We start from the raw sequence: 15,039 nt of genomic DNA on the forward strand, positions 1-15,039 counted from the left end.
ATCTTTAGTAAGTCTGTTCTTAGTTGAAAATATGAGTGAAGCTGAGAAGAATAGTTCACGTTGGAGGAAAAATGGATGTCAGGACAACTAAGAAGTGGATATGATCATTCAAAGAGAAGGAAAAAGGATGAGGGACAAATGTTGGAGACCATCAATGTACAAGGGGCAAGCAGAGGTGTGGAGACTGGAAGGAACAAATCAGAGAGCCACTGTAACAGTGGTTATAAGAAAGTGGATTGCCGGGCAGGGTGGCTCACACCTGTAATCCTACAACTTTTGAGGGGCTGAAATGGGAGGATAGCCTGAGCCCAGGAGTTTGGGACCAGCCTGGGCAACATAGTGAGACCCAATCTCTACCAAAAAAAAAAAAAGAAAAATAGCAAGGCATGGTGGCACATGCCTGTAGTCCCAGCTACTTGGAAGGCTAAGGAGAAGGATGGCTTAAGCCCAGGTGTTCGAGGCTGCAGTGAGCTAGTATTATGCCACTGCACTCCAGCCTGGACAACAGAGTAAAACCCTGTGTCAGTTAAAAAAAAAAAAGGCATATTAAAATCACTGAGTCCTGAATTTGACTCCTGGCTGTTTTTTGCTAGCAGTGGTACCTTGAGCTAGTTATTCAAACTTTCAGAGCCTCAGAGTCCTCCATAACTGAGATAATGAAATTCTTATTATGTTACTAGAAAACTGAGTATAGAGAAATAGCATGATGCCAGCCAGGCACGGTGGCTCACACCTGTAATCCCAGCACTTTGGGAGGTTGAGGGCGGGCGATCACAAGGTCAGGGGTTCAAGACCAGCCTGACCAACATGGTGAAACCCCATCTTTCTATAAAAAAGATAATAAATAAATAAAAGAACAAAAGGAAATAACATGATGCCTGGCTCAGTGGGTGCTCAATATGGTAGCTCTACGTAATTAGTAGGAAAAGAATCACAGTGTCTTACAACTAAAGAAGAAAGAAGAGAAGTTTCCACTCACATCGTGGCTCACACCTATAATCCCAGCACTTTGAGAGGCTGAGGTGGGATCAGCCTCTTGATCTTGATCAGATCACTTGAGACCAGGAGTTAAAAAGAAAATAGAGAACCGTATTGTCAAAGGTTGCAGGAAAGTCAAGGAAGATAAGATTGCAAAACAGTTTTTTGGATTTGACAAGTAGTTGGTGATCTTTGACCCTGGTAAGAATATATTCAGTGGAACAGTGAGAGTGGAACTCAATTATCTGGATTGCTGAGAGGTGTGAAAAAAGACAGTTGCTATGAATACTTCCATCTAGGAAAAGGACAGCACATTGTAGAGATGGTGCCTCACCTTCTAACTTGCTGATCTACTCATAGGAGAGCCAGAATTTGGATCATTGTCCTTGATGATACTTTTGAGTGTGTAGCATGACATGAAGTAGGTGTGGACACTAAGAATTTGTGGGCTGCCTTAATTGTTTTTTCTTTTAAACTATTCTTTTTAGTTTCTCCTGAAACATAATGGGGTTTCCCTTGTTTTTTATACTACTTGTTTAAAGGCTTGTTTTTATACTTGTTTATTATTGACTCTTCATTCCTTGGGAAAAATAGAGATTTTTTTTTAAATAAAACTCAGACTTGGGAAATTTTGAGAGTCATCATATTTTCATAGAGTTTTAGGAAACTATTATTTGTTATTAACCAAATGAACTGTTTTCTCTAACAGTGAAGAATGTGGAGACCGGTCGGAGTGTCCCAGGAGTGAAGATGTTTTTTGGGCATGAGATTGTGAATGGTGAGACCCCCATGTTCCTTGAATGCTAGTACTGAGATTTCCAGCGGTAGTAAACTTACTTCTGTGCCTTATTCCAATATTTGAAATGAAATAGGATATTGTCTTGCCTTTAATGTTTCACTTACGAATTCTTAAAGTTGGTATTTGAGAATTGACCCTTTTCTTACTGTTTCTGTGGGCACACTGTGAGTAGAATAGTCTTACTGAATTATAATCATTTTGGTTTTACAATGTCAGGTCTGTTGGTGCTTATCTACTAGCGACTTGGGCCAGCAGGCAGTTAGGAATGTGAACAGGAAGGGATTGTCTTGCTAAGCAAGCTATTTAAAATGCTACTGTTTTACAGTCCATTCACAATTCCTCATCCAAAACCTTGGAGCCAGATGTCTCAGAATCAAGAATTGTTCTGGACTTTTGGAAAATGTAACAGCGTATATAATGTTCATATTACATAACACTTCCAGAAAGTCTGGGCAGTACTCTAAATACTCTATAATACAACACATTTCTCCGGAGAAATGGGTGGACAATCATACTAAGTGGAATAAAATCAGACTATAAATAGCATATCAGGTCCAGTCCTGCCACCAAAAGTTACAACAAAATTTTGGTTTTCAGAGCTTTTTGGACTTTGGAATGGCAGGAAGCAGCCTTATTCTTTATTTCTGCTAGCACAAAACATTTAGCAAGAGTAGGTACAATTGTCTGAAAGAGGAGGTATAAATGTCTTGCTTTCAAGGACTCAGGAGCTTTCTGCTTCTGCCCTTTAAGGAGCTGGGTAGAGGGAGCAGAGGAATGAGAGTTCTGGGACCTCTTAGGGCTGTGCACTTCTCACTTTGGGGCAGATTTGAGGAAAGGAAAGGACTCCTATAAATGAGACTTTACTACTGCTTGAAAGATTGCTTTGCTTTGTGAGAAAACTAGAATTTAGGAGGAAACGAAAATCTCATCAAATTAATGACTGCCAATCCTGAGCCACTTCAGGTAATGGAAGTCTGGTCAGCTACCTAACCATTCTTTCTCATTGAGTATGCTGTCATGAACACTCTGTCCCTTGAATACTCTTTTATAATGATAGAGATAGTGGTGGCAGTTGGAGATCTTAATTGTATTTTCACTATCAGCCTTTGCAGTGAAACAGAGCTCTGGACTGGAGCAAAGGTAGGCTGTGAATGGGTTTGCAGAGAGAAGTGAAGGAATCACTACTGTCATCTCCCCAACTGAGAAGGCTGATGGCTGACCAGCTTTTTGATTTGTACACACGGAATTCATCACCTCCTAAATTCTTATCCAGGATTTGGCCTTCGTTCATCCTTTTTTTTTTTTTTTTTTTAAGGACTTTTTATTTTTTTATTTTATTTTATTTTTTAAAATAAAGATGGGCTTTCACCATGATAACCAGGCTGGTTCTGAACTCCCGACCTCAGGTGATCCACCCACCTCAGCCTCCCAAAGTGCTAGGATTACAGGCGTGAGCCACTACGCCCGGCCACAAATAAGACATTTTATTTGCCGCACATTTTATTTGCCACTATTATAAGTCTGAATTTTAAACAGATTCTTGGACTGGTGGTTCATATCCATCAATTCGTTCAACTTTAGCACCTGTCTCATCCCCAGTGGCTTTTCCAGAGCTACTGCCTTCACCATGAAGCTCCATGAGTTTTCCCAATTCAAACTTGGGCTTCTTCAGCATTTTTACTTTTCTAACGAAGACATCATGGAGAGGATAAATAGATTGGCAAGCCTTTTCTATGTCTTTCCCAATGCTGTCTGGAATCAATTTATTGACCACTTCTTTCAAGTCATTTGTCTGCACCTCTCGGGTCATGATTTCCATCATCTTCTTCCGGATTTGGCGGACCTGTTGGTGCTGAGCATAAGAGGTCTTCCGTATCTGATTGTTGCATTTTTTAGTAAAACCAACACAGAACAGACGAAGCAAGTAACCATCGGTAGTTTTGACATCAACATGAGCTTCAATCATTGTCTGCCATTTTTTGACCATGGAACACATTTTGTCACGGGTAAGATCCATGCCATGGAAGTTAGTCAGGCAGTTTTTGCCCTGAACATCTTCAGTAATCAGCTTGAATTTTCTAAATGCAACTTCATCATTCTGCAAATCAGCAAGACTAACTTCAAACACTCAACCCTTGAGGCCATCAGATGCAATTTTGGTTCCTTGGGTCCTGGTAACTAGCGTCTTTCCAATATTTCTTATATTGAACATAGCGGGTGCTTTCACATCATACCAATCTTTCTTAGAAAATGGATCAACCACTTTCTTCTTGGCTCCCTTTTTGCCGCCTTTCGTAAGGCGCTTGTTCTTGCCAACCGCCATGGTGCTGCTCAGAGAGCCAAAAGGGCCATCCTTTTTTTTTTTTTTTTTTTTAATGGAGTCTTCTTCTGTCATTCAGGCTGGAGTGCAGTGGCATGATCTTGGCTCACTGCAACCCTTGCCTCCAGGATTCAAGCGGTTCTCATGCCTCAGCCTTCTGAGTAGCTGGGATTACAGGCACCCATCACCATGCCTGGCTAACTTGTGTGTGTAAAAAATTTTGAGACAGATTCTCACTCTTTGGCCCAGGCTAGAATATAGTGGCACAGTTTTGGCTCACTGCAATCTCCGTCTCCTGGGTTCAAGCAATTCTGCTGCCTCAGCCTCCCTAGGAGCTGGGATTACAGGCGTGTGCCACCACACCACAGCCAGCTAATTTTTTTGTATTTTTAATAGAAACAGGGTTTCACCATGTTGCCCAGATTGGTCTCAAACTCCTGACCTCAAATGATTTGCCCCCTCGGCCTCCAAAGTGCTGGGATTACAGGTGTGAACCACTGCACCCAACCCAATTTTTGTACTTTTTTAGTAGAGAGAGGGTTTCTCCATGTTGGCCAGGCTGGTCTCGAGCTTCTGACCTCAGGTGATCTGCCTGCCTCAGCCTCCCAGAGTGCTGGAATTATAGGCTTTGTTCATCATTTTTAAGCTCATATGATAGTCATTTCTTTCTTTGTTCTGTGGCCCAGTCAACCATGGACGAGTCTCCCCAAAAAGCACCTTCAATAAGAATTGTCACCAGGCATGGTGGCTCATGCCTGTAATCCCAACACTTTGGGAGGACAAGGCAGGCGGATCACAAGGTCAGTAGATTGAGACCATCTGGCCAACATGGTGAAACCTCGTCTCTACTAAAAATATAAAAATTAGTCTGGGCGCAGTGGCTCATGCCTGTAATCCCAGCACTTTGGGAGGCCAAGGCGAGTGGATCACGAGGTCAAGAGATCTAGACCATCCTGGTCAACATGGTGAAACCCCGTCTCTACTAAAAATACGAAAAATTAGCTGGGCATGGTGGCGCATGCCTGTAATCCCAGCTACTCAGGAGGCTGAGGCAGGAGAATTGCCTGAACCCAGGAGGCAGAAGTTGCGGTGAGCCGAGATCGCGCCATTGCACTCCAGCCTGGGTAACAAGAGCGAAACTTCTTATCAAAAAAAAAAAAATATATATATATATAAATTAGGGGGGCATAGTGGTGCATGCCTATAATCCTAGCTACTCAGGAGTCTGAGGCAAGAGAATCGCTTGAACCAGGGAGTTGGAGGTTGCAGTGAGCCAAGATTGTGCTATTGCACTCCAGCCTGCCAACATAGCAAGATTCCATCTCAAAAAAAAAAAATTGTCAAGATTAAGGATAATCATGGCTAATCGGCATGTTTTTAGTCAATTTTACTTTTTCTCTGCCCCAGATTTAGTACTTCTAGATAGTTCAGAGAAAAGAGACATTTGAAACATAGAGGCTTTTTGCTTGAAAAGTACCTAAATGAGGCTGGGCACGGTGGCTTACGCCTGTAATCCTAGCACTTTAGGAGGCTGACATGGGCAGACCATGAGGTCAAGAGATGGAGACCATCCTGGCCAACATGGTGAAGCCCTGTCTCTACTAAAAATTAAAAAATTAGCTGGGTGTGGTGGCACGCACCTGTAGTCCCAGTTATTCGGGAGACTGAGGCAGGAGAATCGCTTGAACCTGGGAGGCGGAGGTTGCAGTGAGCTGAGATTGCGCCACTGCACTCCAGCCTGGAGATAGAGCCCAAGACTCTGTCTCAAAAAAAAAAAGTACCTAAATGTACTTCATTGAATCTAAGATGCCATTAATTATAAGGTACGCTATTCCTTTTTGCATTGTAAGAAAGAAAAAGAAGCTGTCGATTAAACTTTCTTGTAATCACATCAAATTTCAGATGTTTATTCTATTTGTTTTTTCTTAATACGTGTTACATGGGTCTGGGAACCAACAGACTGTTTTCAGGTGTTTAAAATGTGTATCTTAGAATCAACAGAATACATTAGCCAGGCATGGTGGCGCATACCTGTAATCCCAGCTATTTAGGAGGCTGAGGCACAAGAATCGCTTGACCCAGGGAGGCAGAGGTTGCTGTGAGCTGAGATCAGGCCACTGCACTCCAGGCTGGGTGACAGAGTGAGACTCCGTCTCGAAAAAAAATTATAATAATAATCAGTGGAATATAGTATTTCCCTACATTTCCTGCCTAATTAGGTTAAAAACAAAATGATTTCACAATCTCCATGGAATATTCTCTCATAATTCTTTTGGTATTTCCATTTAAGCCTTCATTACCTTTCATGTCACTGAACTATTAATGTGCTAGCCTGTGAGAGTGCTAGGGACAGATTTGTGAATAATTTAAGAGAAAACCCTCAAACAGTGTACCCTGTGAGAGAAGGTGCATTAAGATTAGGATGAGTGGGAAAGAAATGTCTAGAACTAATTTGAATGACCACAAAGCTACCCTAGAAGAAAAAGGATGAAGGAGATACATAGAAAGGTTCCTAATCCTTCTAAATAACCCAGAAGCTTTGTAGGGATATAATATTGAGAGTCTTTGACATTTTAGATAGTCTCTTCTGTTGTATTTATTGCTGGTCAGTAAAAGCCTCTGTAGACTAACTTTACATTTCCAATTATTGTTTGCAGTACATGGTTAAACTGGGGATGTGTGGGTAGCAGAGTAGTTAATTGATTCAGATTGGAGACTCTGTTGGAAGCCATTTGGTTATTTTACAGTGGAACTACTAGATGAAGTGGAACAAGGCTCAGTGAGAGAAAACTCATCGTCTGTTAGGTAAGATGGAATCATTTTCTTACTGTGTTTCCCAAATGTGCACATTAGGGTAGAAAGCCTTAACTCTAATTCACTAGGTGCTTAATTCCTTGGCATGAGGAAATATAAATTAGAAGAAATATATAGGCTGGGTGCGATGGCTCACACCCGTAATCCCAGCTCTTTGGGAGGCCGAGGTGGGCAGATCAAGAGGTCAGGAGTTTGAGACCAGTCTGGCCAACATAGTGAAACCTCATCTTGACTAAAAATACAAAAAATTAGCTGGATGTGGTAGTGTGCTGAGGCAGGAGAATCGAGTGAATCCAGGAGGTGGATGTTGCAGTGAGCCAGGATCACACCATTGCACTCCAACCTGGGCAACAGTGTGTGACTCTGTCTCAAAAAAAAAAAAAAATACGTGTGTGTGTGTGTGTGTGTTCATCCATGTTAGATAGCACCCTCAAATCAATGTAAGCAGTGGATGAATAAGCAGTGGATGAATGGGTCCTCTTGTTAATGAAGGACCACAGCTCTTAACGTTAAAGTGTGGCAGAATCTGTGTGTGGCATCAGCAACAAAGAACAAGTCCATCTGGATGTTGTTTCTTGTAAGGGTAGTCTAGATGTGGAAAGAACTGGGATGGAGAAAATGAAAGTTGAAGTCCTAAATGTATGTGAGTCTGTTTCTCCTGCCCCTGAAGCACCAACTACCTCTCTGCTGAATGACCTCAAGTACAGCCCATCAGGTGAGTACAGTGGCTCTGAATTTTCTAGGCTTTCCTTTTTTTTTGAACTAAGTCAGTCAAATTCAGCTAGACTGTCTTCACTGTTTAGGGTTGGTGTAACCCTGAATCAAGATGCTCTATAGAATGCTTAGCTGAGCCATTGCTTCTGGGTTCTGAATTAAGATGAAATACTGTGATTCATTTTTTAATTTGGTATTTGAAGGCCGGGCGCGGTGGCTCAAGCCTGTAATTCCAGCACTTTGGGAGGCCGAGGCAGGTGGATCATGAGGTCAAGAGATCGAGACCATCCTGGTCAACATGGTGAAACACTGTCTCTACTAAAAATACAAAAAATTAGCTGGGCATGGTGGCGCATACCTGTAATCCCAGTTACTCAGGAGGCTGAGGCAAGAGAATTGCCTGAGCACAGGAGGCGGAGGTTGCGGTGAGCTGAGATTGCGCCATTGCACTCCAGCCTGGGTAACAAGAGCGAAACTCTGTCTCAAAAAAAAAAAATAATAATAATTGAGTTCATAATGTGTGTGCACTCATTTACTGGGGCATTACTCATTCATTGGGGATTCTGAAGTATGGTATCCCTCCCCTTATTGAGCAGCATACAGATGCTAAATAAGATAAATAAATAAAATATATAGTGTAATAGTGCCAAATGCTAAAGAGGAAAAAAATAAAAGAGAAGTAATATGTAGGGAGGGTGGTTTTCAATTTTAGGGTATCCAGGACAAGTCTTGCTGAAATGACAATATTTGTGTAAAGATCTGAAGGAGGTGAGGGATATCAAGCTCTAGGGATATCTTGGGGAAATGTGCTTTAGGCTGGGGAAAAAAAAAAAGAAAGCAAATACAAAGTCACTGAGATAGGAACATACCAGGATCTTGAAGGAACAGCAAGGAGATCAGAGCAGTTGGAGCAGGGAGAGAAGCAGTACATGAGATGGAACAGGTGAGTCAAAGAGGAGTTCTTAGAGCCTTGCGGGGACTTAAATTCTTTTTTTTGGAGACAGAGTCTCACTCTGTCGCCCAGGCTGGAGTGCTGTGGCTTGATCTTGACTCATTGCAACCTCTACCTCCCAGGTTCAAGTGATTCTCCTGCCTCAGCCTCCTGAGTAGCTGGGATTACAGGCGTATGTGCCGCTATGCCCAGCTAATTTTTTTTTTTTTTTTTTGAGACAGAGTCTTACTCTGTCACCAGGCTGGAGTGCAGTGGCGCAATCTTGGCTCACTGCAACCTCCGCCTGGGTTCAAGCGATTCTTCCGCCTCAGCCTCCCGAGTAGCTGGGACCACAGGCGCGTGCCACCATGCCTGGCTAATTTTTGTATTTTTAGTAGAGACGGAGTTTCACCATGGCCAGGATGGTCTCGATCTCTTGACCTCGTGATCCGCCCGCTTCGGCCTCCCAAAGTGCTGGGATTACAGGCGTAAGCCACCATGCCTGGCTGCCCAGCTAATTTTTAATTATTATTATTATTTTTTTTTGATACAGAGTCTTGTCCTATCCTCCAGGCTGGAGTGCAGTGGGTGGATCTTGGCTCACTGCAAGCTCTGCCTCCCAGGTTCAAGTGATTCTCTTGCCTCAGCTTCCTGAGTAGCTGGGATTATAGGTATGTGCCACCATACCCAGCTAATTTTTTTTTTTTTTGAAACAGAGTCTTGCTGTGTCACCCAGGCTGAAATTCAGTGACAGGATCTCAGCTCATTGTAACCTCCACCTCCCAGGTTCAAGCAATTCTCCTGCCTTAGCCTCCCAAGTAGCTGGAACTACAGGTGTCTCTACTAAAAATACAAAAAAAAATTTTTTTTTTAATTTTTTTGTATTTTTAGTAGAGACACCTTTTTTGTATTTTTAGTAGAGATGGGGTTTCACCATGTTAGCCAGACTGGTCTCAAACTCCTGATCTAGTGATCCATCTGTCTTGGCCTCACAAAGTGCTGGGCTTATAGGCATAAGCCACTATGCCCAACTGGGAGTTAAACTTTGACTCTGAAGTGAGATGAGGAACCCTTGGAGGTTTTTTGTTTGTTTCTTTCTTTTCCTTTTTTTTTTTTTTTTGAGACGGAGTTTCGCTCTCGTTACCCAGGCTGGAGTGCAATGGCGCGACCTCAGCTCACCGCAACCTCCGCCTCCTGGGTTCAGGCAATTCTCCTGCCTCAGCCTCCTGAGTAGCTGGGATTACAGGCACGCACCACCATGCCCAGCTAATTTTTCATATTTTTAGTAGAGATGGGGTTTCACCATGTTGACCAGGATGGTCTCAATCTCTTGACCTCGTGATCCAAAGGCCTGAGCCACCGTGCCTGGCCTTATTTGTTTGTTTTTATTAAAAACAAAGCAGGCTGGGGTCTCATGCCTGTAATCCTGGCACTTTGGGAGGCCAAGGCTGCTGGATCATGAGGTCAAGTGATTGAGATCATCCTGACCAACATGGTGAAACCCCATCTCTACTAAAAATATAAAAATTAGCTGGGTGTGGTGGTGTATGCCTATAATCTTAGCTGCTTGGGAGGCTGAGGCAGGAGAATCGCTTGAACCTAGGAGGTAGAGGTTGCAGTGAGCCGAGATTGTGCTACTGCACTCTAGCCTGGTGACAGAGCAAGACTCTATCTCAAGAAAAAAAACAACAAGGCCGGGCACAAGTACTTACACCTGTAATTCTAGCACTTAGGGAGGCCAAGGTGGGAGGACTGTTTGAGGCCAGGAGTTCAAGACCAGCCTGGGCAACATATGGGATCCCATCTCTATAAAAAATAATAATAAAATAAGGCTGGGCATGGTAATCCCAGCACTTCAAGGGGGCTAAGGTGGGTGCATTGTACAGATTGCTTGAGCCTCGGAGTTCACGTCCTGCCTGGGCGACATGGTGAAACATCATCTCAATTTAAATAAAACATTAAAAAATTCTGGCCAGGTGCGGTGGCTCATACCTGTAATCCCAGCACTTTGGGAGGCTGAGTCAGGCACATCACCTGAGGTCAGAAGTTCGACACCAGCCTGGATAACATAGTGAAACCCTGTCTCTACTAAAAATACAAAAATTAGCTGGGTGTGGTGGCAGGCCCCTGTAATCCCAGCTACTCAGGAGGCTAAGATGGGAGAATTGCTTGAACCCAGGAGGCAGAGGTTGTAGTGAGCAGAGATTGCACCATTGCATGCCAGCATGGGTGACAAGAGGGAAACTCCATCTCATAGTGTATTCTTTGAAGTATTCAAGATATAAACCTATAAGGTGAGAAACATTACTGGATTATCACAGGACATGTAAACAGTTCAATTGGTGGGGCTTTTGTTTACTCTCATTTGACAAAGATGATGTTAATTAGTGTTCACTGTGTAATGGGCTATTGCAGGTGATAATGAAATAACATTAGACATTTGAGTTGCAATAGAGTAGGAATATATGAGTATGGCCAAAATTAGTGGGAGAGCTATTCTGTTGCTGAGGAATAGAAATATATCTAATGCCACCTTTGTCCTATAGAAGAAGAGGAGGTGACATACACAGTCATTGATCAGTTCCAGCAGAAGTTTGGTGCTGCAGTAAGTATTGTCCTCAATCATAACTATTATTACCTGTATGTAGGTATCATGTCTGTGTCTCATACATTTCTTTATCATAAGATTTTTTGCTCTCCATGGATGCCTTAAAAAAAAAAGATTTTTTATTTTTTTTCTATTCAAGAAAATATAGGGCCAGGCATGGTGGCTCAAGCCTGTAATCCCAGCACTTTGGGAGGCTGAGGCGAGTAGATCACGAGGTCAAGATATCGAGACCATCCTGGTCTACATGGTGAAACCCCGTCTCTACTAAAAATACGAAAAATTAGCTGGGCATGGTGGCGCATGCCTGTAATCCCAGCTACTCAGGAGGCTGAGGCAGGAGAATTGCCTGAACCCAGGAGGCGCAGGTTGCGGTGAGCCGAGATTGCGCCATTGCACTCCAGTCTAGGTAACAAGAGCAAAACTCCGTCTCAAAAAAAAAAAAAAGAAAAGAAAATATTTGGTGGCTGCTATATGCCAGGCACTATTCTGAGATCTAGGGTAAACAATAATCAAGAAAAGACAAAGTTCCAGCCCTCAAGGAGCTTATATTTTAATGTAAGACAATAAACAATTTATTATATTTTAGGTGGCAGTGAGTTTTGAGAATAAAAATAAAGCATGGTGAGGGTTGGGAAGGGAGGAGAGAAGAAAGCATGGTATGGGGTCTAGAGTGACAAGGAGGTCCTAATTTATGTGGGTTAGGCAGAGAAAACATATCTGAGGAAGTGACATTAGAACAAAGACTTGAGTAAGTAAGGGAGCCAGGTAGATATCAAAGTGAAGAACTTAAAAGTGGAATTAGCAAGTGCAAAGGCCCTGAGGCTGAAATACTCCTGACTTGTGTGGAAGAACAGCAGGGAGGTCAGTGTGACAGGACCACAGTGAAGAAGAATGGTAGGAGATGGAAGGGAGCAGGTGGCAGTTCATTTAAGGCTTTCTAGACGTTGTAAAGACTTTGAGTTTGACTTGAGTGAAATGGAAAGCCATTGGCAGTTTCAGAGAAGAGTCAGAATTTTTTTTTTTTTTTTGAGACAGAGTTTTGATCTTGTTGCCTAAGCTGGAGTGCAATGGTACAATCTCAGCTCACTACAACCTCTGCCTCATGGGTTTAGGTGATTCTCTTGCCTCAGCCTCCCAAGTAGGTGGGATTACAGGCATGTGCCACCATGCCTAGCTAATTTTGTGTTTTTAGTAGAGACGCGTTTTTACCATGTTAGTCAAGCTGGTCTCAAGCTCCTGACCTCAGAGGATCTGCCTGCCTCAGCCTCCCAAAGTGCTGGGATTTCAGGTGTGAGCCACCGTGTCCAGTCTGACTTACATTTTAAAAGTGTCACATAGGATACTGTACTTAGGCAATTACTCTATTAATTATGTATTCATTTGAGAAATGGCAGCAAGTATCCTGTAGTGTGGTTCGCAGATGGGCTTCAGGAAGGTCATTGAACTTTCTGTATAGATGCAAACTTATGTGTGTGTGTACATGGATGCATTTTTTTTCATCATTTGACTTGACGTTTTTTTTTTTTTAATGGAGTCCCACCGTGTGGCCCAGGCAGGAGTTTGATAGGCCAGTCTTGGCTCACCACAACCTCCACCTCCTGGATTCAAGTGATTCTCTTGCCTCAGCCTCCCAAGTAGCTGGGATTACAGGTGCGCACCACCACCCAGCTAATTTTTGAATTTTTAGTAGTCGAAATGGGGTTTTACCATGTAGCCAGGCTGGTCTCAAACTCCTCATCTCAGGTGATCCGCCTGTCTCGGACTCCCAAAGTGCTGGGATTACAGGCATGAACCACTGTGCTTGGCCCATGGATGGATTTTTAAAAGGAGAGTTAGCTATCAACAGGTTATTTTGTGACTAAGTTTGAACTGAACAGAAGATTTTTTTTTAATTATTAGAAATTTTAAAATAAATTTTTAAAAAATTATTTAAAAACAAAAAGTTTTATAAAAAATTATTGCGATATCCATATGGCTTAAAATTTATTTAGTTAAACAGACAGTTCATTTGTTTTTAGTATATTCACAGAGTTGTATGTAAAATAGTATAATAAATTTTAGAATGTTTTCAATATGCCAGAAAGAAACCCCACACCCCTTATTCATCACTTCTAATCACTCCTCAGCCCCTGACAACCACTAAAACAGCCTGGCCATTATGGTGAAACCCCGTCTCTACTAAAAATACAAACATTAGCCAGATGTGATGGTGGGTACTTGTAGTCGCAGCTACTGGGAAGGCTGAGCCAGGAGGAGGTGGAGGTTATAGTGAGCCGAGATCATACCACCATACTCCAGCCCAGAAGACAGAGCAAAGCTGTGTCTCAAAATAAATAAAATAAAATAAGTAAAATAGTAGTTTTTCTTACAGGCTTTATATACTTAGCATAATGTTTTCAAGGTTCATCCATATTGTAGCTTATGTCAGTATTTCACTTCTTTTTTCACCATCTTGGCCAGGCTGGTCTTGAACTCCTGATCTTGTGATTCATCCACCTCATCCTCCCAAAGTGCTGGGATTACAGGTGTGAGTCACTGCGCCTGGCCTTCACTTCTTTTTATTGCCAAATAATATTTTTTATACATTAAAAAAAATTTTTTTTTGAGACAGGGTCTTTCTCTGTCACCCAGGCTGGAATGCAGTGACAGAATCACAGTTCACTATAGCCTGGACCTCCTAGGCTCAAGCAGTCCTCCCACCTTAGCCTCCCAGGTGGTTGGGATTACAGGCATGTGCCACAACATCTAGCTAATTTTTAAATATTTTTTGTAGAGACAATGTCTAGTTATGTTGCTGAGACTGGTCTCAAACTACTGGGCTCGAGCAATCCACTTGCCTCAGCTTCCCAAAGTGCTGGGATTATAGGCGTGAGTCACCACAACCAGCCACCAAATAATATTCCATTGTATGGATATACTACATTTTATTTATCCATTCATCATTTGATGGACATTTGGGTTGTTTCTACTTTTTGGCTATTGTGAATAATGCTACTATAAACATTCATGGAAAAGTTTTTGTCTGGACGTTTTTATTTCTTTTGGATAGTTACCTAGGAGTGAAATTGCTAGATCACTTGGTAACTCTGTGTTTAACTTTTTTGAAGAATGACCAGACTTTGTTTCCAAAGCTGCTGCACCATTTTACATATCTATCAGAAGTCTTTGACGGTTCCAATTTCTTCACATCCTTGTCAACACTTATCTGTAACTTTGATTATAGCCATCCTAGTGGGTATGAGGTGGTATCTTATTGTGGTTTTGATTTGCATTTCTCTGATGGCTAATGATGTTGAACATTTCTATGAGCTTACTAGTCATTTGTATAACTTCTTTGGAGAAATATCTATTTAGATCCTTTGCCTTTTGAGACAGTCTCACTTTGTAGCCCAGGCTGGAGTGCAGTGGCACGATCTTGGCTCACTGCAACCACTGCCTCCTAGGATCTCAAGCGATCCTCCCACCCCAGCCTTCTGAGTAACTGGGACTACAGGGATGTACCACTATGCCCAACTCTTTTTTTTTTCAAGAGATGAGGTCTTGCTATGTTCCCCAAGCTGGTCTTAAACTCCTGGACTCAAGCAATCTGTCCTCCTCGGCCTCCTGAAGTACTGGGATTACAGGCGTGAGCCACCACGCCCAGCTTTAATTTTTGTATTTTGTGTAGAGACAGTCTCTCAATATGTTGCCCAGGCTGGTCTCTAACTCCTAGGCTCAAGCAATCTGTCCTCCTCAGCCTTCCTCAGTGCTGGGATTACAGGCATGAGCCACTGTGCCGAAACCTTTTCCTATTTTTTAATTGAGTTGTAACAATTATTTTTATCATTGAGCTGTAAGAATTATATATATATAAGCAGATTATTTAAAGGGACTAT

General features: G+C 42.4%; 1 protein-coding gene across 13 annotated transcripts in view; it reads left to right on the forward strand.

The window, feature by feature from the left end:
• EXD1 (exonuclease 3'-5' domain containing 1) overlaps positions 1–15,039 on the forward strand; it is a 40,940-nt gene that overhangs the window by 9,574 nt on the left and 16,327 nt on the right. For 9 of the 13 annotated variants that reach the window (XM_035259789.3, XM_035259790.3, XM_035259795.3 and 6 more), the window contains 4 exons: positions 1,688–1,756; positions 6,845–6,902; positions 7,499–7,626; positions 11,103–11,161. In XM_035259789.3, the coding sequence (XP_035115680.1) occupies positions 1,688–1,756; positions 6,845–6,902; positions 7,499–7,626; positions 11,103–11,161 (314 nt within the window). Of the gene's footprint in view, positions 1–1,687; positions 1,757–2,880; positions 2,918–3,437; positions 3,952–6,844; positions 6,903–7,493; positions 7,627–11,102; positions 11,162–15,039 lie in introns of those variants that run through there. The other 4 variants (XM_078334335.1, XM_054239715.2, XM_054239717.2 and 1 more) reach the window with 4 other exon arrangements.

This window comes from Callithrix jacchus, chromosome 8, assembly GCF_049354715.1.
Source record: "Callithrix jacchus isolate 240 chromosome 8, calJac240_pri, whole genome shotgun sequence".
NCBI lineage: Eukaryota > Metazoa > Chordata > Mammalia > Primates > Cebidae > Callithrix > Callithrix jacchus.